Source organism: Taeniopygia guttata, chromosome 9 (assembly GCF_048771995.1).
Source record: "Taeniopygia guttata chromosome 9, bTaeGut7.mat, whole genome shotgun sequence".
NCBI lineage: Eukaryota > Metazoa > Chordata > Aves > Passeriformes > Estrildidae > Taeniopygia > Taeniopygia guttata.
In genome coordinates, this window is record NC_133034.1 from 2,613,343 (window position 1) to 2,640,274 (window position 26,932).

General features: G+C 46.6%; 1 protein-coding gene across 1 annotated transcript in view; it reads left to right on the forward strand.

Annotated features, from left to right (window-relative positions):
* Window positions 1-26,932, forward strand: part of GPC1 (glypican 1) — a 203,394-nt gene that overhangs the window by 160,825 nt on the left and 15,637 nt on the right. The window contains exon 3 of the mRNA XM_030280744.4: window positions 15,110-15,501. Coding sequence (XP_030136604.4) covers window positions 15,110-15,501 — 392 coding nt within the window. The remainder of the gene's footprint in view (window positions 1-15,109; window positions 15,502-26,932) is intronic.

Consider the following 26,932-nt stretch of genomic DNA (forward strand, 5'->3'; position numbering starts at 1 on the left):
CAGCACGCTGAGGTGTCTGTCTTCTCCCTGGACTGCACTCCCTCGTTTCCCAAGACTGGTAGGAGTGTGTTAATACCCATCTCATTCAGTCTCTTTGATGGGCCTGCTTTGAATCCACCAGCATGTTCAGCTCCACCCTAGAGGATGGACTAGCATAGACAGAAACTCTGCTTTTTCTTTCCCCCTTTCTTTTACCTTGTTCAGTGTACTTGCACAGACTTCCACATGCACATCTGGGCTAGGTTCAGAGATGTTACAGACAGAGTGCACACTGCCAGCTCTGTCACACTGCACACAAGAAACCTCACCAAGGAGCACCAGCACCTCTGCCCCCAACTCAGCAACTGCAAAAATCTGCAAGGACTTCTTCCCTCTTTGCAGCCCCACAAAGCAGCAGTGGTTTGTACCACTGCAGGACACTGATGAAAGGAACTGGAGCAGGAGCAAGCTCCCAAATGCCAGGGGTTTCCTTCCCCAGGTGTTTGTTATGAAGGGCAGGGAGGTGGTCCCACAAGATTAACATATTTGTTTAATTAATTGAGGGGAGACTGAAGCTTGAGGCCTCCATTTGTGGGATGTAAGCAAGTACAAATGGGTGAGTGAAAGGATGAGTGGCAGAACTTCCATGTGGTGCTGAAGGAAGGCAGATGGATCATGCAGAGCAACTCCTCTGTTGGTTGTGTAGGAGAATGATAACAGCAAAGGATCAAGGCAACAGTGTCAAAAGCTCTGAAGGCTGAAGGTTTGGTTATCTGCAAGTGTGAAATGGGGATAGGGGAGCATCTCCTCATGGATCATTGCCTCACTGATACTGGCACACAAATGCTACTCCTTCCTTGTGGTTCTTGTCCTTTTCTTTGTGCAGAATGCAATGCTGTGGGCCCTGCAGCGTGCCAGAGGGACACAGGGAGTTTGGAAGGAAGGGAGATTACCCTTCAATTTGCTAATCAACAGTTGAGCTACTCTTTCTCTCTTCAAAGAGATCAGAGCAGCATAAACACAATGTTGCCAAGCATGTAGCTGAAATGAGAATTAAAATAGAATGAAATGAGCTCTGTAAATTGTTGGTTCTGTGTAGCAGTTCCATGGTGTAAATGGGGATTTTGGAAAAGGCACTGTGACAATCAAGGTCTGGTCCTCCTCCAGTCAGCTGCTTCCACATCCATGGTTTTTAGGGCTAGGAGTGCTCCTGTGCTCCCCTAAACATTGGGAAGGGTCATTCAGTTTGCTTTCTGCTATATAAACTGCACAGAATTGTATTTATGTCCCTTTGAAAAGCTCACAAAACCCAAAATTGGTTCCTCCAGACACAGATTGGCTTACTTGGAGGACATTCTCTGGGGAATATCCATCATCTCACCACTAGTATTTTCTCCTGAGCACACCAGGAATTTATAGGACTGCTTTACAGTCAGCAAGTTGAAAGCAGAGTTCAGCTGAAACAGCTGGGTGGGCCATTGATCTGGACCCAGATGGAGCATCCTGAGGGAATTAAAGGCAAATTGTCGAATTACCCAGCACCACAACAGGCATGGAGAAGTCAATATATAGGATGGGCTCTCCTTACCAGAGAGCCTTAATGAGGGCGCTGCTCAGGCTGTCTTGTTATCTATTGCCTCTGCCCAGGGCTGACACTAAGCTGCATTTATTGTAATTGCTGTTTCAGTGGTAGTATAAGATAACTTTGTAGGTTTCCATGGATTCACCAGCAGGCAGAGGAGATGTACAGGTCTCATTCACTGGTGTGTTTGTTAAAAAAAGCTGGATCTGTGTCACCTGGACAAGCTGTTACTGAGCTGGGCTATGCCGTGGTGTGCTTCACCCAGTGTGAGCTCCTGTCCAGAGAGCACTTCTCTACATCAGCAAACAGTGGTGCAGCACACAGCTTTTCATTACAGGAGCTACATAATTACTGTCCTAATTAAGTTAATCACCGAGCTTCTGGGTTATGGAAGATCTCTGGAGATACACTGAGGCACAACAAGGTCACAGGAAGGTCGGGAGGAGGGGGCAGTGCTGGAAAGAGGAGCTTGGCCAAGGCTCAGGTGCCCAGTCCCTGGTGGGCCAAGCAGGACCCAGTGGTGGCCCTGGGCTGGATGTGGTGGGTCTGTGCTCTGAGTCTGCTTTGCTCAGAGAACAAAATCCACTCTGATCTTTGCCTCTATCTTGAGAGTATCCTGAGTCAATTAGTGAAATGGCAATTAGTGGGATGCACTCTGGCTTACAGAGAAAGTTCCAAAGGTATCCTGTGTGCCTCTGCCCCAAGAATGTTCTGTGCTTCCTCTGCTACCCTGGATGTCTTGTTGGCCTTGTTTCATGTCCACCCAATGGACTTGCTTTTTTCCTAGTTTGATCATCTGCATTTATTATTTTAGTCGTCAGCATCCAGGACATTTTGTAACAGGAGTCAGGTTTTCCATAACTTGGCTGTTTAAAATAGTATTTCCTTTTGTCTGTTCTAAATCTTCTGCCATATCTGAGATTATTTTCATTGGCTGCAATCATTTGTGGTTAGAGGAAAAGGTGAATGACAGCTGCTTGTCAACCTCTCTGTGCATCCCTATAAATTCATTAATTTATCAAGGTGTTTAATGAGGATTTTAATCTATATTCATGGGAGGACATTTTAAGGAGATCAGAGTTTATTACTCATGTCCAATTCACTGATGCAATGTAGTTTGGATAAAAACCTGACAGGAAAAAAAAGGAAAGTTTTATGTTGGTTAAGTGAATCAAGCACATGCTTTTAACAAGTATCCATTTCTCCTATCATTCAAATTTGGAGCAGAGCCAGAGATGCTTCAAAAGCAGCAGAAACCCCAACCCAGGCAGGAGGAGTGTGCCATCATCTCAGGGTAACCAAAGCCTTTTTTTAGTTGTTGTAAATTAATTTTTAAAAAGAGGAGCACGTGTAGTTTCCTGTCTTTTTTCCTAAGTGTAGCTGCAGCCAGAGTGGAGTTGAGCATTCCAGTTCCCAGCTAATATTTTCTTTAAGGTGGATTTTTGGTCTCTGTTCTGTAAGCTGGGTGTCAGCAGGGGTGGATGCAGATGTCCTCAGTCCCTGATGGTGACAGTGACAGTCCTGAGAGGCACAAGGCACCCAGGCAGGCTGGCTTTTAAGGTTTTGTTGTGCTTGGAGATTTGAAAGTGATTTGTGTTTGCTGGATACAGATTTCAAATATGTGTCTTTATGTGTACATCTCAGAATGGAATTAGTGAGGATGGGAGATGAGACATTTCTCAACTTTTTTCAGACTCTTTCCCAACCTTCAAAATTGTGTTTCCTCCAGATGAAGTTCAGATGAGTTTTAAATGTCCATTGGCAGTGTGGAGGTGACTGCCAATATCCCAAAGCAAATAGATTTTGTGGCAGATTTTCCATGCTGGTCACAGTCATTATGTGACTTATACACAAGTAATAAATTAAACCAGTAATATGTAACGTTAAAATATTTTCACTATGAGGCAAGTTATTTTCTGAAGGCACTGAAGGAGAGAACACTAGAGATTAAGGGCTTTATACAGACTTAGATAAACTCCTGCAATAATGACAGGGGAACTTAATGTAATGTGTATAGTCCACAAACTAAAGAAAATATGTTCATGTCTGTTAGAAAATATATTCAGACATAATTGTAAAAGGTCTAAGTACTGGACAAGATATTATTTCTACCTCAATGAGACTGAGCAAAATCAACCAGCAGTAGTTCAGTAGATGTATAGCTACAGCTTAGGTGTCTGTATGTTGTGATGTCTCAGTGTTTAACTCATTCTGCTTTTGAGCTGATCCTCTTCGTGAGGCTTGCAACACCCAGTCAAGGGACAGGGCTGCTCTGGTGCCACGCCTGCATCCATCCACTTGGGTGCTTTTCTGTGCTCTAACATCCCCTGAGTGCTCAACCCCCTCTCCCTGGCTGCAGCCAGCACTACCTGGGGGTTTTAGCAAAGCCCCCAAGCTCAGAGAATCCAGTGGTTTTATCCCAGTCTGCTTATAGCCAGTATATGCCTAGCAACCTTTAAAAAAAACAACAAACACTTTGAAGGAAAAGGTAGGGTAATAGGATTGCTTTTTAAGTGCCTTTGTATTTTAAAACAATAGTTAAATGGTGCTAGGGTCTTTGAAAATCTGTCTCTATACAGATTTTTATCTTTGGACAAGGTGAAGTTAGAGGTGTTTAACAGAGCAGGTGCCATTAGATGGAGCAGAAACTAAAATTTGCAACTGAATTTATTATTGTAATGTCTGCCAGGGAACATGAATTTCTTTTCCTCAACAATTGCTAAAATTTGCTTATTTTGAAGCAGGCACCTGGGGAAACAAGTACCATGTGGTTATCCCTAGGAAAATCCCCAAGCATGGAGGGGATGCTTTCTTACCCACATCTTTCTGACTGTTCCAAATTGCTAAAAGTGTGCTGCAATTAATTATTAATAATAAATATAAATAGTATTCACAATAAATATAATATATTTATAAATTGTATAAATATATTTATATTGATTACTAATAAGAAATAATAACTATAAATTATATTAATAATCATATTCTTTTAGATGAGCTGTATATAATATATCCATATTTAATCTATATTAAAATAGCAATTGAGACTAATTTGTTTAAGATTCCAATAACAGATGTGCATGTTTCTGTCTGTATGAACATTCTGTCCACTCCCAGCTGTCAGAGGTACACCTGTGCTGCATTCTTCAGGTTGCATCTCAACATCAGCTGTCTACGGCCATCTCTACCTATTTCTCCTTTTCATACTGGTTCCATGGGAGCAAAATATTTTTACAAAGAGGCAAGTAATTTTCTGAAGGCACTGAAGGAGAGAACACTAGAGATTAAGGGCTTTATACAGACTTAGATAAACTCCTGCAATAATAACAGGGGAACTTAGCCTGTCTGGAATATTATCCCCACAGCCAGTAATTCCTATCCTCCTTTTCCCTTTGGGAAAGGCCACATGTCACATACTCGAGATTCTTAGAGATTCAAGGACCATGTGTCTTAGATACTCTTAGACTGCAAAAATGCAGTGGCAAGCAGATAGAGCCAAACGATCTAATTAACCCAACAATAAATAGTTTGTCTAGAGGCCGTTCAGAGCAGAGGGCACCACTAATGAAGAAGATAAAAACCCAGTTCTGTCTCACTGCCACAGCTTTTGCAATACTCAAGGAGTTTTGATTTGTAAAACCATGTAATTGGGATGCTCAAGCCCCTCTGTGAATGCAGAAAGTGTCAAAAATAGATACAAACCATGGGATTGTTTCTTCTGCTTTTTTTTTTCTTCAGAGACAAATACATTTAATTCTAAAGAAGTAATAATTCACCAATATTTTTCTCAATTAAAATAATACTGCAAAGAGCCTGACTGAGTGACAAATTGGTTCATGGTATATCTCATAAGTAATGAAGAAGTTGAAATATGTATATTGAAATGAATAAAGGCTTCATTATTTCCAGCCTCGAGCGGTGTGGATTGGAGCAAGGGAAGCACCCCGAGCTGTTGTGCAGGTTAAGCTGCAGCTCTCTGGAGCTTGCTGAAAGGGGCAGAAAGTCCATCTCAGCCTCAGTGAGGCTGGCTGGGATGGTGTCCCTGGGAAGTGACAGCCTTCGTGGATTGTCACATCCCGAGCAGATCCACTGCCTGTCTCATTCCTGCCATGTCTCTGCAGCTCCTCACCAGCTCACTGCTCAGCTGGAGTAAAGGAACACTTCTCTCTGGAGGGAAAAACCTTTGCTTTAGAGGTGTGTGCTGTATCCAGGGTGTATATGACACCTTTTAAAACTGCCAGCAGCCCTCGCTATTGTTAAACATCGAGTTTATTTTACCCTTGGAGAAATGGAGCCCTTCAGGTCTTGCTGAGTAAACCTGGAAAGGAACAGGCAGTATTAGCAATTCATTTTACTGCCTTTATGTTCCTGTCAGTGATAACTGTGGTGCTTATTGGTTTGCCTTTAAATGCAGCCTTTCTTGGAGGAAAAAAATGAGAGCTAAATTTATCTCACAAAATTTCATTTATCCAAAAGTTCAGCTTGCTCTGGCTCAGTTATCCCAACTCCTACTACAGTCCAGAGGGAGAGGAGTGGCTGTAAAGAGCTCAGCTCATGTTGAGGAGGGAGGTGCCTGCCCTTCCTCAAGTGAGGACTGAGCTGCCAGGTCAGACTTGACTCCCAGGTAATGAATCCCACCCACACATCTCCCCAGTCCTTATCTAACAGACAGGTTGCTCTGAAATCTGTTTGATAAGAGCCTGCTGGGGCAATATTTGCAGTTCATCATTTGCTGCAAATCTCTGGTTGTAGCACAGGTATATTTAGAAGGTGCCATGATTAAAATCCCTTGCCAGCTCAGATCACAGAAAAACATGTGGGTAAAATAATCTTCAGATTCACATCTCTTGTATTTGCTTATCCCGCCCTGGATGCAAACAGAGCAAATCCCCTATAGAAGTGCTTTCAGTCTACAGATTTCCTCACAGCAGCACAGCTCTTCATTCTCTGCCAGGCAGGCTGGAGAGGTGCAGGGAGCAGGGCTGGAATTAGATGGTTGAAAACCCCCTGTGAGCAGTCTAGCCTGGGTGCAGCTTGTCTTTGGTTCTCACACACTCTCACGCACTGTACTTGTGCCCAGGAGCACCAGTGCAGCCCTGCAGCCCTGCTCACAGCCACACACACTGGGCACTCCTCAATGCCACCTCCTGCTCCATCACCCTGGAGCACCAGTGCACCTCCCCACGTGCAGCTCAGAGCTGCCCTCACCCCACACTGTTCCCAAGTTCCCAACATGGAAATTACAAGCCTAAGCTATCGAGGACCTACCAAGCAACTGGCAGAAAATGTTGTGGCATTTTATATGCCAGAGGCTGTCTGGTGCCTGAATTCCTCTCCAGGCAGGTGCAGGCTGCTTGCTCCAGCTCCCTCCTCGCCCTTACACTGCCAGGCAGGAGGGAATGCTGGAGCAGGCTTAGGTGCTACAAGGAGGGGAAACTATGCCTCAGATTTTAGCTTTTATATTTTTCAGATTCTGGGCTACTTCTGAGCTTCATGTAAGGGGACGGCGAGCTCTCTGCACAGAGCAGAGAGACAAAACAATTCCTTCTCCAGCTGGGGACCAAGGACAAATCATCCAAACCTCAGGCCCAAGAGCACAAACAGCGTGGGCTGGAGAGAGAAAAACAAGCAGGATGGGACTGCCTGGGCTAAAGCTGGAATTGGGCAATGAACTCCAAGGTGCAAATGGAGCACATTGTGAGAGACCCTGTGAGTGGTCGTGCATTTTGTGACCATTTTGGGTCATCTTGGGTGCAGCCCTGGCTGGGCTCTTGTGCTGCCCAAGGTGGACCCATTGAGGCCTTTTAATAAATCCCTGCTTTATTCCTTAGCTCTGCCCAGTCTCTGTTCTGGGTCAGCCTGCACAAGGCATCAGTGACTCCTGTTACTGCAGTCTGTCACAGGCTTTGCTTCTGTGTCCTGCCACTCCTACACATTATTTTGTGTTCTTTACCCCCAACCTTCAGTAACTCTTGTCGCTGAAGATTTGTTGAACTTGACTTCAGGGGTGTCTTAAGTTTTGCACAGAGCTGTTTCCAAGGGTCATCAGGATGGAAATACTGAGTGCATTGGGATCATCAAAGCCTGAAGTGGTTTCTTCACCAGCCATGTTTTGGAGAGAGCTGCTGCTGGGGCTGGAGAGGGTCTCTGTGCTGTGCTTGTGACACTCAGGCTTGTTGCTGTGGCCTTGGGTGACACACTGTTGGGCCCTAGTGCTTATCAGGAGGACAAGCAGAATATCCATCTTCCCACTGTTCCTGGAATAAGGGCCAGCTCTTTCCTCTGGGGAGCTTCCCTGCCAGGGAACACCCTCCACTCCCTTATTTTGATAGCTGGATCCAGTCCTGCTTCACTTAGATAAAGGTAACCTGTCTTGGAAAATTGTAGAAACAGGAGAGGCAATATGCAGAAGAAATAGCTGCAAATAATTGCATCTCTCTGCCATTCAACACTATGTAATGAAAGCATTGTCCAAGTCCTGGCAGGAAAAGTGCAGTTTCTTTGGAGTGCCTGGAGGTGCTTCCTCCTCTCCTCACTAGCAGAGCCCTGCTCCAAACAGCATTTCCATGCAACAGCATTTCTCTTTTGCAGGAAAAGGTTTTTGTTTTCTCAAAAAGCTCTCATTTTCTCTACCACAAGAAGCAAGCTGTCTGCTGTATGTCCCAGTCGAAACCATTTCAGGAAGGCCAGCTTTTGCTCTTACCCAAAGGCAGCTTGAGTAAGAGATTGTAGAGATTCTGTCAAATCCTACATCCAAAGCCTGCTTTCACTGTTGCTCATGGTGTGTCTGTTCCATCAACTAATCCATCTCAGGAGACTTCAAAGACATTTGCATCTGTGCCTTGAGTAGTTAATTAAGCTGAAGAAGATGGAAATTAGTAAAGGAATTATCAGGTGAACTAGCTAAGGGGGAGGCAGCAATACACTGTGTTGAAAGATGAGCTCCTGGCCTGGAGGGAGGTCCCAGTCGTGGTTCTCAAGACAGGCCTAGACCCCATCCTAGTTAACAGCCCCATTAAAACTGGCACAAATTACAGGAAATGCAGTCATGAGATTAATTTGTGGCATAGTGCTGGGAAAAGTTGTCACTATTGAAGGGTATAGTGGATAACCATGACAACTAAAATAATAGAAATAGGATGAAATTCAATATTTCAGAGTTAGGCATACAACTAGGGATTAATTGGTTGGAAATAGCAAGGGGGAGAATTAGGGATGTACCAGTTGGTGGCAGAAAGTCTGTGAAATGCTAATGTGATGCATTCCTAAAAAAGGCAAGTGCAGTCCTTGCAGTATTCACAGAGTTATTGCCAGTGAAGGAAAGGAGTTGTGCTTTGTGCTTCTGACCACCCACACCTCGGAAGAGTTAATGCCAAGCAGAAGAGGTGAAGAAAAGAGCTAGTGGAGGGATCCAGAGGACTGGAGTGCCTATCAGGTGTAAAGAGGGGAAAGTACCTTCATTTGTGTAGGAAGGCGACATGGATTGCTGGGAAAGTGTGAGACTTGGTGAGAAAATGTCTCAAAGAGTGAACCCCAGGAAAAAAAAACAATTGAAACTACAGGACCATATTGGCAAAGACCAAGTGGATAAAAAATGAGCTTCGACCAGAAATTGAGAAAAGTAGTCCTCTGATAGAGGAGGTGCCCTGGACCAACCGTCCAGCAGGATTGAGGTCAAAATCTTGAAGTGCTTTTGTGCTGGCCACTGAGCAGGTTTAGGAGAGCACAAAATTGATCTTGCGTGGCAGAGCTGGCACTTTTTGTCTCATTGACCCACAATATCTCTTCAGTTCTGTGTTCCCACACAGTTCTCAGCACACGCTCCCAGGACACAGTGTGAAGATGAAATATCAGTCAAGTGGTTCTTTGGAACAAATCCTAAGTTTTGAATTTGTATTACCTCATAATTCTTGCATCCTAGCACATTCATTCACGCCTTTGGCTTCTAGGGAAAAGCTGATTTTATCTCCATTTTTTGGTTTTGGTTTGTTTGTTTGTCTTGGTTCTTTTGGGGTTTTTTTTGGGGGGGGGGTTTCTTCTTTTTTTTTTTTTTTTATTTTTGTGGGGGTTTTTTTGGTTTTTTTTGCAATCTGAGTCTTGGTTTATCCTGATGCCTCTCCTCTTTGGTCACAGCCACCAAGCAGGGGTGTTGGGAGGGATGTACATGGGAGTGATCCAGAAGACAGCAGAGAGGGACTGTGTTCTCCAAGGTGGCTCAGGACTGAGGAAACAGCCCCAGAGCAGCAGTTTTACAGGAGTGTGAAGCTGTGAGGAGAGAGGAAAATGACACCAGCATTGCTGCATCCAGGGCTATCTACACATGGAGCTAAGTCGCTCAGTCTCGCTGTGCTTATTTCCTGTGGAAGGACACAGCCAAGGTGTGAACCAGAGTATATCACTCTTGGATTGATACCAGCTCTTCAGCATAGCCATGTGTAGTGCTTAAATTAGTAATAACAATTTTATAAATAAAGTGTCATTGTACTTGAAGTACATGTCATTGTACTTGAACGAAATAGGCATGACTGCGTTAGATTTAGATTTTAATGGCTTAAACCTGTTGCTGAATTATTCCCTCCTAATAGTAGGTTAATTGCAAGAACAGCATTAGAACCAATTGGAGAAGCAAACTGCTGTTGGGAAGTGCAGCAGGGTATTAAATGGGAGCTCTCTTCAGGGAAAGACTCTTCCTCAGACCAACAGGGCTGGCACCGAGCAGGAGCTCGGCTGTAGCAGACATCTCCATCCTCTTTCTTTCCCTGCTTTGGCTGGGGTTCAGGACATCACAGAAGCAGCTACATTTCCTCTCCTGTTCTCAGTCCAGTCCTGCACACAGCAGTTTGTTTATGGAGTATTTGCCCAGCCTTCCTCCAGAGCTCCGTGGCTCTGGCCCTGCATGAATTCCACCACAGGCTCGTGTGCTCACTAAGAACTGAGAAATTGGTCCTCAAAACTGAGGATCTGATACTTCCTCCTCCTCATGTTGTTGCCCCACCTCCATCTGCCCTGGCAGTACATGGCAAGGCCCTCAGACCACAAATAGAGCTCACCAGGCAAAGCTGTCTGAGCAGCAGGAGGGTTTAATTTCACCCATTGCTACAAAACTTCCACAGCATTTTCACAAGAACACCATTGGTGTTCCTCCAGTCTCAGCTCTTCCCTGTTGTGTCTAAGACATTTTGTGCTACAGCTTTCTGCTTAAAATTTTAATAATATTCAGATTGAAAGTAATTCAGTCACCTTTCTCCATTTCTCATATTTTCTCTAGCATGCCTCTCAAATTTGATGGGGCTTAAAGGAAGCCAGCTCTGCTGCCTGCCTAAAGAGCATTTGGGTGTTCTTCCTTTAGTGATCTCTTTCCCTCCTGCATCCATTCCCATTCCATCATTGGATTAGTCAAAGAAACCCCAGTGTGCTCCAGATGTTGAGTGATCAAATGGTAGCAGAGAGCTTGGATAAAGTATTCAGTGCTGGGGGGGCTGAGGAAGGAGAAACTCAAAACTTTCTATCTGCAGAGAGAAACTGCAGGTCCCTGCCGTGCTGTTCACAGCTTCCCAATTTGAATCCAGAGTTGTGAAAATGTGGAAACTGTGAAAATATGAGCTGCGAACACTGGGAAGCTGCGAAGCAGGGAAATGGGTGGGGATTTGCAATCTCTCTTGAATGCAAAGGTTATAGATTCTGGTTGAAAACTTAATTCTCTGAGAAGTAAGTTTTTGTCACTACAACAGCAAGAGAAAGCCGAGGTGGCAGAATTGTGTTGGTTGTAGAAACCTTTCATTTCTTTACTCATAACTTTCTGGTATCTTAGCATTTGAGGCAGAGTTCTTCAGACGTGGCCTCTGCCAAAAGACACATTTCCTTTGTGCAAAGCCAGTTGTCTTGTTTCTGATCCTGGAAGTGAGAAGCAGTAATAATAGTAATAAAACAGGCTTCCATTTCATTTTATTTTTCTTTTGAATACTTTGCAGCAAAAGGGTGTGAAAGGAGATGTTTCATGTAGGAGCAGCCTTGATTGAGGAGCGGTGCCTTGCATTGGCCCAGGGAAAATTGAGTTGGATTTGTCTGAAGTACTGGTGTTGGAAGCCACCTGCTGGGCTTGGCAGTGTCGTGTCCTTCAGCTGGCAGTGGTGAGGAAGGACTCACCTGTCAGTGGCTCCTGAAAGAAACTTTTTGAAAGCGGGGAAGGCCAGTAATGAATTTAGCAGGTTACTCACAGGGAGGTGTCTCTGGCTGGTACTGTCAAATTCCTGGGGCTCCAAGAAGCCAAGAACAGCCATGAGTTTTTCAGCACAGGTCCCCAGAATCTATAGCTGCTTTCTCGTGAATCAGAGTGGAAGCAAATGCATCCTTTCATGGGGAAGGACCCTCTGCAGAGCCACCTCAGCTGTGCTGCTGCTCCAGGGATGGGAGGGCAGTGGTGCCTCCTGGAGCCAGAAGAGCTTTATAGCTACAGCATGGGCTCCTTGTGAGCCCTTTCCCTGCATCCTGCCATTGCCAAGGTGACAGAGCCCTGTGCTGCAGTGCCTGAGTGCAGCTGAGCCCTGTCCCTGCATCCTGCCATTGCCAAGGTGACAGAGCCCTGTGCTGCAGTGCCTGAGTGCAGCTCATGGCTTGGGGCTGCTGCTGGCACCGAGGACGTGGTGGCAGCAGAGCTCAGGGCTCAGGGCTGTGTCCAGCTGTGACTTGGCTGAAGCTGCTCCATGCACTCATGCCCTGCCTGAGCTGAACACCTCAGTGGTGACCAAGTGGGAGCTGATAGATGCCAAGGGACCTGCTGGCCCTGTTACTGGTAGCTCCTGGTAGCAGCAGTGGGACAGCTCCCTTTTTGGAGATTGGAACACCTGAGGGTCCCCCACTCACCATGGCTGCTCCCCCTCAAATAATTAATTCCTTCTACCTGAAATCAAGGTAGAAAGGCAGGAGCCTGAACTGTGCCTCAGCAAGTTGTCTTATCCCAAGGCCCTGCATATCCTTAATCTGTGCCACATGCCTAAACTCATTAAAAGGCTGGACCTTAGCAGGCAGGGGGTGCTCAGGAGAAGATGCAGTGTTACTGGGAAAGCTCTACTGAAGAACAGGATGTTGGCATCCCTCTTGACAAACCTCACTTCATGCTACCTTCTGATGCTGCAAAAAATTCCCTGCCAGGTCAGCCACTCATCACAAACACGTGTAGACTTAATTGCTAATTAATTTTCCCTGGCTAGTGTAGATTTTTTTCCCTCAGTGTGTGAAATCTAGAAGAACTTTGTGAGAACCAGCCACAGATGAATTGGCTGTAATCAGTGTTCCCTCACTTGGGTGAGAAGTAACAGTTCATCAGCCCTTAATTAGCTCTGACTTTTTTGAGAGCAGTCTCCAATTTTTTGACAGGGAGATGTATATCTTGTTCCTCTTGTAGAAAAACAAAGAGAGTAATTTTGCCTTGAATTGACAAATTGGGCTGTGTTTGTTGGTGATTTCTTCCTCCTGATGGTGAGTGCTAAGCTGCACATCATACCTCAATTGTTGAGCAAATTGTTCAGTTCGTGTCTCTTGTCACACTAAAAAGAACACTGATTGTACAAGGAAGAGAGTTTGTGCTCAGTTTAATTACCTTGTGAATGGGCAACCAACAGTGTTGGGAGCGATACATTAAGGTAGGGAGGACCTTTTAGACACCTCATCAGCATCAGAGAAATTTTGTTTCTGTTGCAGGTGAGTGCAGCCTCTCTTTTAATTAATATGATGGGATCAGTTTTTGTCTTTTTTCCCCTATTGAGAACCCCCCATTTTAACATCATAGGTGACTGTGATGCCCTGACACCTGATGTCTGTAGGAAAAAATCCAGTTTTAGTGGGGAAGGTGCATGATTAGTCATTTGAGAGACGGAGGGATCCCAGTAAAAATGGTTGGAGATACAAACTTCCAACCCAGTCATGTTGATTAAGAATAAATTTCTTCCCAAAGTACATTTGAAAACCAGTTTTTAGTCAACATTCCAGATAACAGATTTTTACTTTCTACTTCTGCATAAGTGATTAAACCAGACTTCTATTAAGACCTAATTTGCTCACAATTTTTTAAAAACAAAATTCTCTTCAATCAAATTTTAATCTGTTAAACAGCACATGATAGTAGCTGGAGAAGACCAGGCTATTAATGCTCAGTGTTGCTTTGTTAAAATAGTACAGGAATTTTCAGTATTAGCAACCTGTGGTGTAGATGCAGAGGGTTCTTCTCACTTGTTTCATTCACCTGTTAAGTTTTAGCTTCATTCAAATCTGAGAAACCAGTGAGAGATTATTAATATAGGAAAGCTTGTATGGCCCTTCTCAGTCAGTGAATATAAGCAAGGTTTATGGATCTGAGCCTTACTAGTTTTACAATTCTGGAGGTCTTTAATTGTAGTCAGTGCCATTCCCGCAAAAAAGACTTTGTTTAATAAAGCGTTTTACATGCACTATGCATTTTTCAGGAGCTTCTTTCTTTTCTTATATGTCTAGCACTGTGAAGTTAATTTATGTACCTAAATACATGCTGTTTGATTTTAATTGAATAAGAGTTTCTTTGCAACTAGAGCTTATCATGTATCACCAAAAAAAAAAAAAAATGTACTTTAGATTTAAATAATAGTTTAATCAGGTTTGCTTCAAAAAGACTCTAAAAGTACAAGTGTACTTCAAATTAAAATTATTATTTAAATTATTTTTCCTGTTACTGACTTCAATGATGACTAAAGTTGCTTATGTAAATCTATTAATTGGATCAGGCCAATCCTGCTATGAGTTCCATACTGTGCAGTCTCAGCCTGATGGTAGCTGGCAGCTGAGATGATGAAAATACCTAAAGGTGCTGGTAAGGGAGGGGTCAAATCTGTCATTCTTACCCTGCTGTGTGTAGCAGGAGAGTCACATTTGTGTCACATCTGAGACCACTGAACCACAGGTGTAAAAGCAGTCTGTTATTTATGCTGCAACAAAAGCAGGATGCACACCCAAGTAAGCAAATGGGATGAGAGCCCCATTTAACGTTGGCCTTGGTTAAAAAGCCCTTGGGTCTCCAGGAAGATGTGTCTGTTCCTGACACTGCGCCTGGACTCTGGCTGTGCCCAGAGCCTGCCTGGCTGCCACCACCAGGGATGTCCCTGCACAGGGTTGCCACCGTGCTGGCAGCCCTGCTTTATCTCACCAGGGCTTTGGAAGTAACATCTGGCAGCTTAGGGTTTGCATAAGCAATGCCAGCTGTGAAGAAAACTTATGATGACACTGTGACACTTTGTGGATTCAGAAAAGAGCCCTGGCTTTGCTTCCAGGTGAGGCTGCCAGAAGAGCTGGAGAGGCCCAGACCTGGGTTCTCCAGCATGAAGGGGCAGAGGAGTTTCCTCCTTCTATCTTCATGGCTAAGGCTCAGACCTGGGAGCGTGGGTGATGCTGGTTGGAGGAAAAGCTCTGTTAGGACCCTTCTCTTTTCTCGGGGTACTCAGCTGTGCTGCCCAATCACACAGCCTGTTGGGTTCCAGCTTGTCTGGCTGACACATCACCTCTCCTTTCCTCATCTTTCAGGTTATTTCCAGGATTTGTTGAACAAGTCAGAGAAGGCCCTTTACGATGCCTTTCCAAGCATGTATGGAGAATTGTACACTCAGAACGTGAAGGTGTTCAAGGACTTGTACAGCGAGCTGCGCCGCTACTACCGCAGCTCCAACATCAACCTGGAGGAGGCCCTCAATGAGTTCTGGACACGGCTGCTGGAGAGGCTCTTCAAGCTGCTGAACCCCCAGTACCACATCACGGACGAGTACCTGGACTGCATGGTCAAACACGCCGAGCAGCACAAGCCCTTCGGGGAGGTGCCCAGGGACCTGAAGCTGAAGGCCACCCGAGCCTTCATCGCGGCGCGCTCCTACGCACAGGGCTTCCTGGTGGGCAGCGACGTGGTCAGGAAGGTGTCCCAGGTACGACGGTGCTCCCTTCTCCTCCTCCTCACCTTGGCTGCAGCCACTCAGCCACTGCTGGTGGGAGGGGGGGTTGTTTCCCCTTGTTTGCATTGCAAAGCAAGCAGAGGCTTTCCAGTTTTAAAGAATAAACTACTCGAGGATTACCCATCAGTGGGAGGGAGCAGCAAATCTGGATTTCTACAGGCACTGCCAGCAGCACTGAGGCTGTGAGATGTAACTCACCACAAATCAGCTTTTGCCTCATTTTAACCCGTGCAGCAGAGTGCCAGGGAGATGTCACTCAGCCAGGCTGCAAAGCCATTCTGCTGCTCGCCCAGATCCCTCGTGCTTCCTGACATGCCTCTAAATCCCACTGCCGTGTTTTCCTCCTTGATGGGGATGTGCTGCAGAGCTGGCTGGCCATGAGTGTGCTGGGAATACAGGCAGAGGGATGTGTTTCAGAGGCTGGCAGTGGGATCCTGTGTCTGTTTATGTAGCCTGTCTATTTGTACAGCTTCTGTGTACAGAGAGGGGGAGTTTGTAAAGTGTGTTGGGATCTTCAGGGATGAAAGGTGCTATATAAATGTAAATTAATATGACTGAATCTAGGGTTCCAGAAGGAAGGAAACTGTATTCTTTACTGTAGAAGCAGTCTTTCAGAGCCAGAAGAAAGTGATTGTCCTTAAACAAGATAGTCAGGCTTTCCACACAGGTAGCAAGGAGAAAATCCATAATAAAAAAAAAGGCTTGCATACCTCATGTGGAGATGGGAATGAGCAGGTGTGAGAATGGGGGTGTGATTAAGCTGTGAATGTAAAAATGCAGAACCACAATTCATCTCCTCGGAAGGTGACGTGTGGTGATGCAGAGCAGGGGACGGTCCCACTTCATGCAGCAAACCCAGACTTTGATCTCAGGAAGAAACATTAACGTGGTAACAGTGACAAATGCTTTAATTTATCAATGTGGGACTATAAAACTGTTCAGCTACCCAAAAGCCTTTGTACATCTCATTAACATCACACTCTCCTGACACTTAAGACAGATAAAAGAGGAGAATGATGTAATTTCAAGGGGACAAAAGCAAAATACTTTTCATAAATCCTCTAAATGGCAGAGGTTTCCAGCGCTATGGGCATGATCCTCCCTGTAGCTGAGATTGGTGGGTAAAACAGGCTGGCAGGGCAACTACAGGCATGGTATTATCAGCCAACGGGAAGGACCTGAGATACCAACATGCAGATTTTCCCCCTACCTTCATGTAGGCTTCTGACCCACTGGATTTTGATTCTGGTCCCCCCTTTCTGAATTTTCCTTCTCTTGGGCATCACTTATCAAACAGAATGTGGGGAACATGACAAGTCACAGATCCTTCTTTTCCCTCAGCTTCCCTCACTCCATTCCTTCAGGATGGGGGGTTTTCTAGGAAGGCCTCAACCATTCCTCTCTCACTGGAGCCCTCCCTGGCATTGCAGTTAGCCCAGTGTATTGCTGTTGCATGAACTGAGTCAGAAAACCTCAGCACAGCCTTCTTGAGAGCTAATTTTGTTATGAGGACCAAAACTGCCTCATTTTCCCTGTCTTCTTTACGGCCTTTTTAGTTGTGGATTTACATTTGTGTCAAATGGATGTGAAGTGCTTGACCCAACCCACAACTGGTGCCTTGGTCCTAGTCATTTTTCATATTGCTCTGTACTTATGACATCAGAATAAGGTCAGAAACTGGAATTCAACTTTCCTGTCAGCTGGTAGCAGCAATCTTCAAAACTATCTTTTTGAGTTGGAATTTCATACAGAGCACTGGTGAGTGTTTTGGTCAGTAAGACTGAGGAAGCCTGTTGAAACAAACACCTAGAAATAAATTAGCTAGCTTTGGACTTCAGGGAAATATATTTTATTTATTTGCAAATTCCAGAAAAACTACGGATTTCTAGTAAACCCCTCCTGGTCTCAGCATCTGGGACACTTCCAGTTCAGTGTATTGCCTGTATCCTGTCGCTCTCTCAGGTCCTTGTGCAGAGGCAGCGTCACTGGGCACTCCAGAGAAGGGCTGATGCTGTTTGCCAGAGCTCCTGGCAGCCTTTAGGTGGGGAAGAGCCTCTCTGAGTGAGCTACAGGCATGGATTTCAGGAGATTGCTTTAATCCCTGCTGCCTCTCCACTGTGCCCAAAAGGTGTTTCTTCCCCAGCCTTCTGCTGCCCTGATCCCAGAGGAAGCCCCAGCTTCAGGCAGCCCTTGGCTGGCAGGGATAGGAACAGGAGCCACGTGTGGGAGCAGCCCCTCTGAGACCTGCTGGCCATAAATAGTTTGAGGGCAGAAGAGGAGAAAATGGCAGAACCATTTTTCATCTTTACTGCCATCCAAGCTTTCAAGGCAAAGTCACCCTGACGGACTGCAGGCTCTGACACAAGTCCTAAAACTTCAGATTGGTGTTGCTGGCACCGACCTGGCGTGACACAGACAGCAGTGGCAGTGCTGCCATCTGGGCTGGGACCCGGGCTGGGCTGGCTGTGCCCCTTGGTGTGGCAGGTGAGGATGGAAGTGCAAGCTGGCACCCTGCCCTGACACAGAGTTCCAACGGGCCATGCCTGGGGGGTTCAGGGCAGCACCTCTGTGTTCATGTGCAGGTTCTGTGTTCCTGTAGCTGTGCTTGCAGCACAAATTGCAGATTTTCATCTAGGTTGCACAGTGCCAAGTGGGTTTTTCATCACTGGCATGAAGTAGCAGCCACCAAAATGGCAGCAGCCACAAAATCCCTACTGCAGGGCACTCGAGGAAGGAGCTCCCCCAGGGATGCTGTCAGGGTGAGAGAGAACACATATCCCAGTTCTGTTTAGGATCCTGTTCCTTGGCTGTGAGATTAGCAGCTGCCCAAAACCAGCATTCGCTCCAGCTCTGAGTATCATCATGCGAACAGGAGAGGGCCTTGTGCTGGTGGAGTCGCTGCTTGCCAGCTGCTGCCCTGAGCCCCTCCCTCACTGCTGTCCTGAGACCCTCCCTCACTACTGCCCAGAAATGCTTCCTCCCTGCTGCCTGAGACCCTCCCTCCCTGCTGCCTGAGACCCTCCCTCCCTGCTGCCTGAGACCCTCCCTCCCTGCTGCCTGAGACCCTCCCTCACTGCTGCCCTGAGATTTCTCTCCCTGCAGCCTGAGACCCTCCCTCCCTGCTGTGAGCAGTTGCTGTGCATGCTCCTGGGAGAGATGTGGTGGAAGGGAGCTGGGATACTGCAGGACTAGAGGAACAAACCTGAGGCAGAAGGAATGGCAAGGGCTGAGAGGTAGCCCTTGATAAACACAAGCAGAAAACCCTGAGGGAGAGGCAGTGTGACAAACAGGAGTGGCTGTGACCCTGCTGCTCAGCCCCTGGGCCAGCTCTGCTGCAGAGTGCCATGGGGACAGGGGCAGACAGGGCACTGGGAAGGGCAGGGAGGGTCCCCAGGGCAGGGAGGGTCCCCAGGTCCGTGCTGGATTCCTGCATCCATGGGCAGTCAGCAGAGCTGCCTGTGCATGCCAAAGAGTGTCCAGAGTCCTCCAAGTCCCCTTGCAGCCCTGGCAGCCTGTGGCTGTCAGGCAGAGCACAGAGAGCAGAGACATAATGTTCCATTTCCAAAGGCAGCCAGAGGAAGGAATTTGAAATGAATTTTGCTCATCAGTCATAAAATGAGTTATTATGACAATCTTTCCTTTGCTGGGTCTTCATTGGTTCTTGTTTCTAAATTTTAAGTTTTCCCAAGGTAGTGGGGATTGATGTGAAGCAACACCAGCTACATAAGCAAGAAACACTTACTCAAATAATCGATTTTAATAGCTGTTTGCATTTCCTTTCCTCAGTAGATGTTCTTAAGGCTGATTCTCATTTGAGTTTGAAACAAAATACAATTATTTTCTTTATAGGCTTTTTCACTAAATCCTGTATTTCATTTTTCCACTGAAAGTTTAAGTCAGCTATCAGTACATTTTTATTTAGCCAATACTGTGTTTCACGATATATTTCAGCCTTATTTTTTAAACTTTTCTGTTAGTATAAGGTACATGGCAGCTTTCCTATTTACCACATGAGTAATCTTTAAACACATGGTGGGTCAGTCTGGGAACCAAATTCCAATTAAAAAGTCCTAAAAATAGATTTTTAGAAATTTTTTAATGGCTAAGTGAATGTACTGATAGGACATATGGAAAATAATGTTTATCTAAACATGCTTTGCATTTCCAACAAGTCAATAACATAACAAAGACAGTATGGTCGTCATGTCCTTTAAGATTGCAGCCATTTTTCATACCCACTTTTTTCCACAGCTTGAAAGGGCATATTTGTCTTCTGTCTTTCAGCTTTCAGTTGCTTTTCTGGTGAAGTAGTCATAAAATTGATCTTACTGAATTAAATGAAGATAAAATCATCTTCTCCCACCCATGAAACCACTGTGGTAAAGCATCTCAAGAGCAGTGAACTCTGGTCCCATGTGCTTGGTGGGACATCTCCATCCTTTCAGTGGCTGATCTTTTTTGAGAGCATCAGCAGCAAGTACATACACACAAACATAAATAACATGTTATTTCATTTAAAGGATTTCACTTCTGTAAAAGTATTAAGCATTTATCTAAACTGACTTCCTCTTGATCCTGAGACAGTGTTAGTGTTTGTAAGTAGATGCTACGTTCCATGGCAGTGTCGAGTGGCAATAGCCTCATATCCCCACATTTATTTCCTTGTCACTGGCTGTTATCCCAGCTCTGGCTTTGAATCTGTATTGTAAATGCAGGTGAACCCAATGGGAAGAAATGACGATGTCTGACTCAATTCAGAAGGCTGAATTATTTCTTTATTATAACTATGCTAAAATACATCAATATACTATATAAAAGGAGGACAACTCATGATTCTCTCTCGAGTCCAGCCACAGGTGGATTGGATTGGCCATCAGGCTCAAACAATCCTCACCAGAATCCAACCAAGCATCACCCCAGGTAAACAATTCTCCAAACACATTCCACATAGGAAAAACAAGGAGCAGAAATAGAAATAGTTTTCTCTTTCGTTTCTCTCTGTGCACTTTTGTGAAGATGCTGAGAGGAAGAGAAATGTGCTTGCCACAGAGCTGTGCAGGTTTTGCACGGCAGAGATGTGTGGTTTGTGTCCTGCAGAGTGGCAGCAGGGAGCAGCAGGTCCCACAGCAGCAGGGGAGGTGGGAGGGTGCAGGGGTGCAGCTCACACAGCCAGGTACCAACTGCAGCTGCTGGGGCAGCCTGGGCTTTTCCTTGGTTTTCCTTCCTGTCATTGCAAACCACTGGTGAGGCTTTCCAAAAACAAACTAGTCAGAGCCTGTGCTGAAGGTTTGTGGTGCTGCAGACTCAGCAGCAAGTCACAGGGTGCAAAAAGCCCCAGGGATCCTTTGCAGGACTGGCTGTGCTCAGGAGGAGGGCAGGGAGGGCTGCAGGCCCATGGTGGGAACCTGCAGTGCTGCAGACACCCGTTCCTGTGAACCACCTGAGGCTCCAGGCTGAAATAACCTTCAGGGCCTGGTCCTGCAGCAGCTCCTGTGCTGCTGCCTTTGCCCTTGTAGCCTCTGGCCCAGCTGCCCAGACCTGCCCACCACTGGGTGACCTTGAAGGGTGCTGGGACCTGCCCTTCCTTCCCAAGGGAAGTGTCACCTCTGCTGAAGGGACAGTTCTTACCTAGTGAACTGTTCCTGGCAGTTTGTATGTGAGATTGCATGGCTGAAACCATTTTAGGTCTGAGTTCCAGTCAGCCCAATTCCCCCTGCAAAGCCAGGAGCTTAATATCCCTTTCCCTGAGCTGGCTGTGCTCCCTGGATCATCACCCTGCCACCAGCTGCCTTTTTGCTTTAAACACCTTGGTACAGCAGCCCCCCACACATCACTGCTCCTTTCCAGCACTGCTGCATGTAAAGCTGGGTGGGAGTTTTGTAATAATATTGGAATTTGTTTGGATAGATTCAAATCAAGCTGGATGAGAAGCATCCAGTGTTGAATACATCCTTATGTATTTCACATATTACTTTTCAGTATTTCTATCCCTTATTATGTTTCAATCACAACCCTTCAGGGATAAAAACCCATAGGTGTTCTGAATAGAATAGAAATAATGCAGGAAAGTAGATACATGTCTCCCATATTTACCAGGTGGTTAAAAGTCAATTGAATCTAGTTTTCAAAGGATTGAAAATTGTACCAGCTGGAAATACCTGTGTTAAATGAACAGAGCAGGGAGTGTGTGGAGCAGGCAGGTGTTGGCTTGCAGTATTTTGCTCTGGAGGGAGAGGACATGACAGCAGTCTGTCTGTCTACGTGAATCTCTCTCAATTTAACATCTGAAGGGAGTTAGATACTAGACAGGAATCTAAAGACATAGATCTTCCCAATTAGCTGTGGGTGCTGCCTCTGGAGCCATTGTCACTGCCCTCTCCAAGTGCCCTCACACTGCCTGGAGGGAGATGGAGTAATGCTCCTCCCTGTTTTGCTGCTGCAGTTTGCCTCAATTACCCTAAGCCTTCATATTTAATTCTTTTTTTCCTGAGTCTGCAGAATGGCCATTTGGCTGCTGGGCTGGCAGGGCTGGACCCAGGCAGTCTGTCTGGCCTCAGGCCCAACAGCAGCTCTGGTGTGCTGGAGCATGAAGGGCACGGATTTGGCAGCAGCCTCCATCCTCCATGTCCCTCCTGCAGCACAGCCCTGAGCACAGAAAGGTGACAGCAGCAGGGGCTCTGAACTGTGCTGGCATTTTCTGTGTCCTGCCCGTGCCACCAGACCCAGCACAGCCACCCCAGCACGCTGTGCCTGTGCCCTGCTTGTCCCTCATCCCTGACAGGTTTGGGAACTTGATGGATCTTGAATGATGGGCATGGTGAGGCCTAAACCTCACCGTGCTCCAAGGACTCGTGGCTGTGCATTTATGGGGGGAAGATGCAAAATAATGACTGAAGTGATTATACAATTCATTAGACTTTGAAAGAATCATATTTCTGTCAGCCCTGCAGCTGTTTCTTTTTGAGTTTCACTCTGAAAAATGAGAAAGCTTGGTTCATTTAACACACGTCAAGGTGCTAATTACATCAGGGCTGGCATAAACATGCACAAGGCAGCTGCTGACCATGTGGTGGAGGGAGCAGGGTGTGCTCCCCACAGCAGCTCCCCTGCACCAGCCAAGGGCTGGGCACACCTGCAGCTCCCACTCCTGTCACCACAGAAACTGGGCACTGACTGCCCAGTCAGTCACATTTCCAGTACACATGTGGAGGTGCAAAGAACTTCACAGCCCTTCTGGATTTTGAGCATAATATTAGAGGGTCCCTCCCTGGGGAGACTGTAAAAGTGAAATGTTTCCCAATGTGAAATGGCCACATGGCAGATAGCTCTGATCACAGAGCTGTCCAGTTCCCCTGTGAAACACAAACCTCTCTTCTGAGTGCTGGTTTGTTCTAAAAGAGAGCAAGGCTGGCTTTCTGAGCCCATTCCTGGGCTCTTGGGCATCCCACTGGAAGCTCAGGAGCATTCCTCACTGCTGGCCCAGCAGGATCAGCTCCTGTGCTTGACTTGTTCTTGGAGCTGCTGTTCTTCACACTGACAACTTTATCCCAACTGTAGGATTCCAGCCGAGGGATTTGGGGTAATTGGAGTGGCTTTGGATACTTGCCTGCATTTCCCAGCACACACAGACTGGTCTGTGGCTTGAACAGCTGACCTGCTTTCCCTTAGACACTGCCCCAGAAAGGGTTTTTCACAAACTGGCAGAACTTCCCTCTCCTGCCTTTACAATTCCCATGAGTGGGGGTGCCAGGAATGGCTCAGCCCATGGGGCTGCTTCAGCCCCAGCCCTGGGGAAGTCTCCAGCTCTGGGTGCTCCTGCCTCCTGCAGGCTCCAGAGCATCCCTGCCTTGGAATCCTGGATTGCCTGATGTCACTGGGTTTGACTGGTGCTTCTGGAGGCTGGAATGGCCATTCAGACAGCAAGGCCTTCTACCTGGGAAAACAGGCCTGAGAGTCAGTGCAGGCACATTTTGACAGATATCTGACACATCTGGAGGTATTTTGTTTCACCCCAACCAACCCCACATCAGACCAAAACCACGGGTGCCAGTGCCCACCTTGGGTCTGCACTGCTCCTGGGAGCTGAGAGCCAGGAAGGGAATGGGAGAGCAGCCACAGGGCAGGGACGTGGTCAGTGTGGGAAACACCAACACCACAGCACAGAGAGCTCCCTGCAGGCCACCCTCACACTGCCTTGGGCAAGATTTTAGGGGGACTAGAGCCCACAGAGCATCACTTCCAGCAGCAGTGTTAAGGACCAGCTCAGCCTCCATCAGCTGCCCTGCCCGTGTCCCTCTGCCAGTCTGGGGGCGTGGGGGTGTGGCAGCACTTCCAGCAGCCTGGAGTTTTCACCAGGCTGGCCTCACTCTCCATCCCCAAATCTCTCCACTCTACCTAGCCCTGCTTCCCCTGGGAAGGAAGGCACAGATGGCTCACAGCAGCCTGGGGGGTGTGTGCAAGGGGAAAAGGGGATAGGAAAAATACCAGCAAGAGCTCAACTTATTTTATTGGTGTTAAATGCCTTTCAGATGTGCTTAAAGGCCCCTGAAGGCCGAGGAGTCCAGTCACATTGCAACTAGGCTGCAGGTTCTCATTTGCTTTTAAGCCAGTCTTCAAAAGGAGAAAGGATTTGGGGTTAGATAATTCTTTTCTTCTTCTTTTTTTTTTTTTTTTTTTTTTTCCCTTTCTTTCCTTTGTTTGAAGCCAGCACTTCAAAAGCAGCATCTGCAGCTTGGCTGCAGGCTCTGGGTGCCAGAGGAGCTGGCCATCTCCTGCTGGCCACAGAGGAGCCCTGCCACTGGCCCTGGGCTCAGTCCCTTGCCTGGAGGGCATCTGGAGCCAGGCTCTGTGCCCAAGCACAGCCCAAACACACTGTGCTGCTCTGGTAGGAGCTTGCTGCTGCCACTGATGGAAGGATTGTCCAGGTACCTGTGGCTTCCTAAAGCTCCTCTTTTCTCCAGCTCTCAGGAAGCTGGGATGGGAAGGAAGGATCATTGCTGTAACTGCAGGTGTGACAGAGCTGGTCCCAGCACTAATGCCTCTTCAGCTGCAGTTCCCTGAGGCCCTCCTCTCTGCATCCCACACTCTGGTCCTTCCAGACACCTTTGCAGGAAATAATTTATCTATATAAAGAAATGTTTGTGGGGAGTGAGGAGAGTATAGCAGCTTTTAGCTGTGTGCAAGTCAGATCATCACTTCCATGGTCCTTTCGTGCCCTGATACAGCTCAGGGTGTTTTTGGAGGCTTTGAGTATTTTTGAAGCACTAGGCATTAGGGTAATGACAGAAAATGCCTCTTTGCCCCTCTCTGTTCTCTAGTGAGACCTCTCAAACAAGGTCCCAGTTCAGGAGAGTAAAATCCCTCCCAGTGTTGCAGGTTCAGCAGGGTCTGGGGTCAGGAGCAATAGCATCCTTCTTTTGCACCAAAGTTTACACTGTAAAAAGAATTCTGCACATCAGAGAGTGCTGTTTGGAAAATCAGCACATAACCTGGGTAGGAGCTTCAGAACAGACCATGCTGGGGCTGAGGGAGAAGTGTTCCATGGATCTAGAAGATGTGCTCTTGTTACCTCAGAGCATCTGTAGGCGTGCAAACATGGGTAACTCGGGCTGAACGTACAAATCACAAGTTTGATTTGTTCTTCACAGGCACAGAGGAAAGATGGGAAGGGTAACTTGACCCTCCTGAAGTGCAGAGGGAGAGAGCAGGTGACTTCTGTTATCCTCAAGCCTCCTGTGTTTCTGTGATTCTCTGCTTGGAAAGCATGTTAATAAACATGGCAGGAGCCTTTTTTTTTTTTTTTTTTTTTTTTTTTTTTTTTTTTTTTCATTTTGTTAAAAACCTTTCACAGTGAATGTTTTCTAAATTGGCTAGGGGGTGGCAAGGAACCCTGTTAGTACCTAATCCCCCAGCCCATCCTCTCAGCAAATGGTTTGTGAAAGTCATTAATTTCACTGTAATTGATTTAAACGTTGCTCAGGAGGAGGAAAAATTAAGGAAACCAATGCCACTCTGAATAGAGAATTATGTATTCTCAATTTTCTGTCAAATTATCTCCCCACGTGCCTGTTCTGTGCTGGTTGCTGAGCAAACACCATGCCAGGGAGTCACACAGCAAATCCCAGCTCCCAGAACCTGTGATGAGCTCCAGCACCAGGGCAGGAGGCAGGAGAGCCTGCAAAAGTCTTTGCCTCCAGCAATTCACATCTGGCTGGGTGGTTCCACCAACAAAACATGGGCACATGAGGCTTTGGAAAGTGGCCATGGAAAAGCACAGAACTGGACCTGCTGACAGCCTCTTTGAAAGGGCAGTGCTTGTGGTGGAACTGGGCTTTTTATGAGGAGCCACCTGTTCCCCTTGATTACCTCATTGCTACTACTGTATCCCCAGCTGTAAAGTACTTTTAATTAAAATTATTTATTGCTCAGTAAAATTTGTCCCCTATTTTGGTGTATCTTAGAAGATAACATTTTTTCCTTATCACTTCATCACTGGGCTTACACTTCAAAGGACTGTACCCGTGGATGTCACTGTGATCAGAATAGAGTATGTGGATTTGAGCTGAGCAGTGACGTACAATCAATGTATTTTTAAGCTGAGCTTAGCTTTATTTTGCATTTTTATTTATACCTCTGACAACTGAATGAGTGCCCTGGCTCCAAGCCATATCTCTCAATAATAATGATCTTTTCTTCAGATTCTTGGGAAATGGCTTCTCCACTGTATTGTGCATGTTCTCTTGACATCTTAATGCAGTTTCTAGGTCACCGAGCTAAGAAAAGACTATAGGTGCCACTAAAGCCTCCTTAAAGGAGAACCAGCCACAGGCTGGGCCACATTGATGGCACTTAGAGAAATCAATTTCTGTCATGTGCCACCTTCACGCTGTGCCAGTTAAAGCTGGAGCAGTGTGGTCAGGTTTCACTCCATCCTCAGGACGTGTGATGCTCCTGCCCTGGGGCCACCCGTGGTGAGTGGATGTTGCTCATGGATGCATCAGCTGTTGCAGGTCTGTGCTGGGAAGCTGAGGGACTCCCTGCAGGTCTAGGCTGGCACCCACTGCCTGTTGGGCAGGGGGAACTCAGTGCTTCAGGCTCCTGTGAAGGCTGAGGGCTGAAAGCAGAAGCTCTGGGAGGTGAAGCTGTCTCAGTGTGCAGGTGGAGGTTGGGCTTGCCTTTGCCAGCCTGGAGAAATGACTTCATCCCCACTGAGGGAGTTCCTGTGGAAGGAGCTGCCATCCAGAGGGAGGGAGGGTGTGTGTCCCCACAGCTCCAGCCGAGGAGCTCCTTCCCCAGTGCCACTGCTGGAGCTGGCTGTGCCCAAGAGAGGCAGGACAGCTGCAGTGCTCCCCTGCTTGTGTTGTTGGATCCATATCCTGGGAGGAAAGCTCAGCCCCTCCAAACT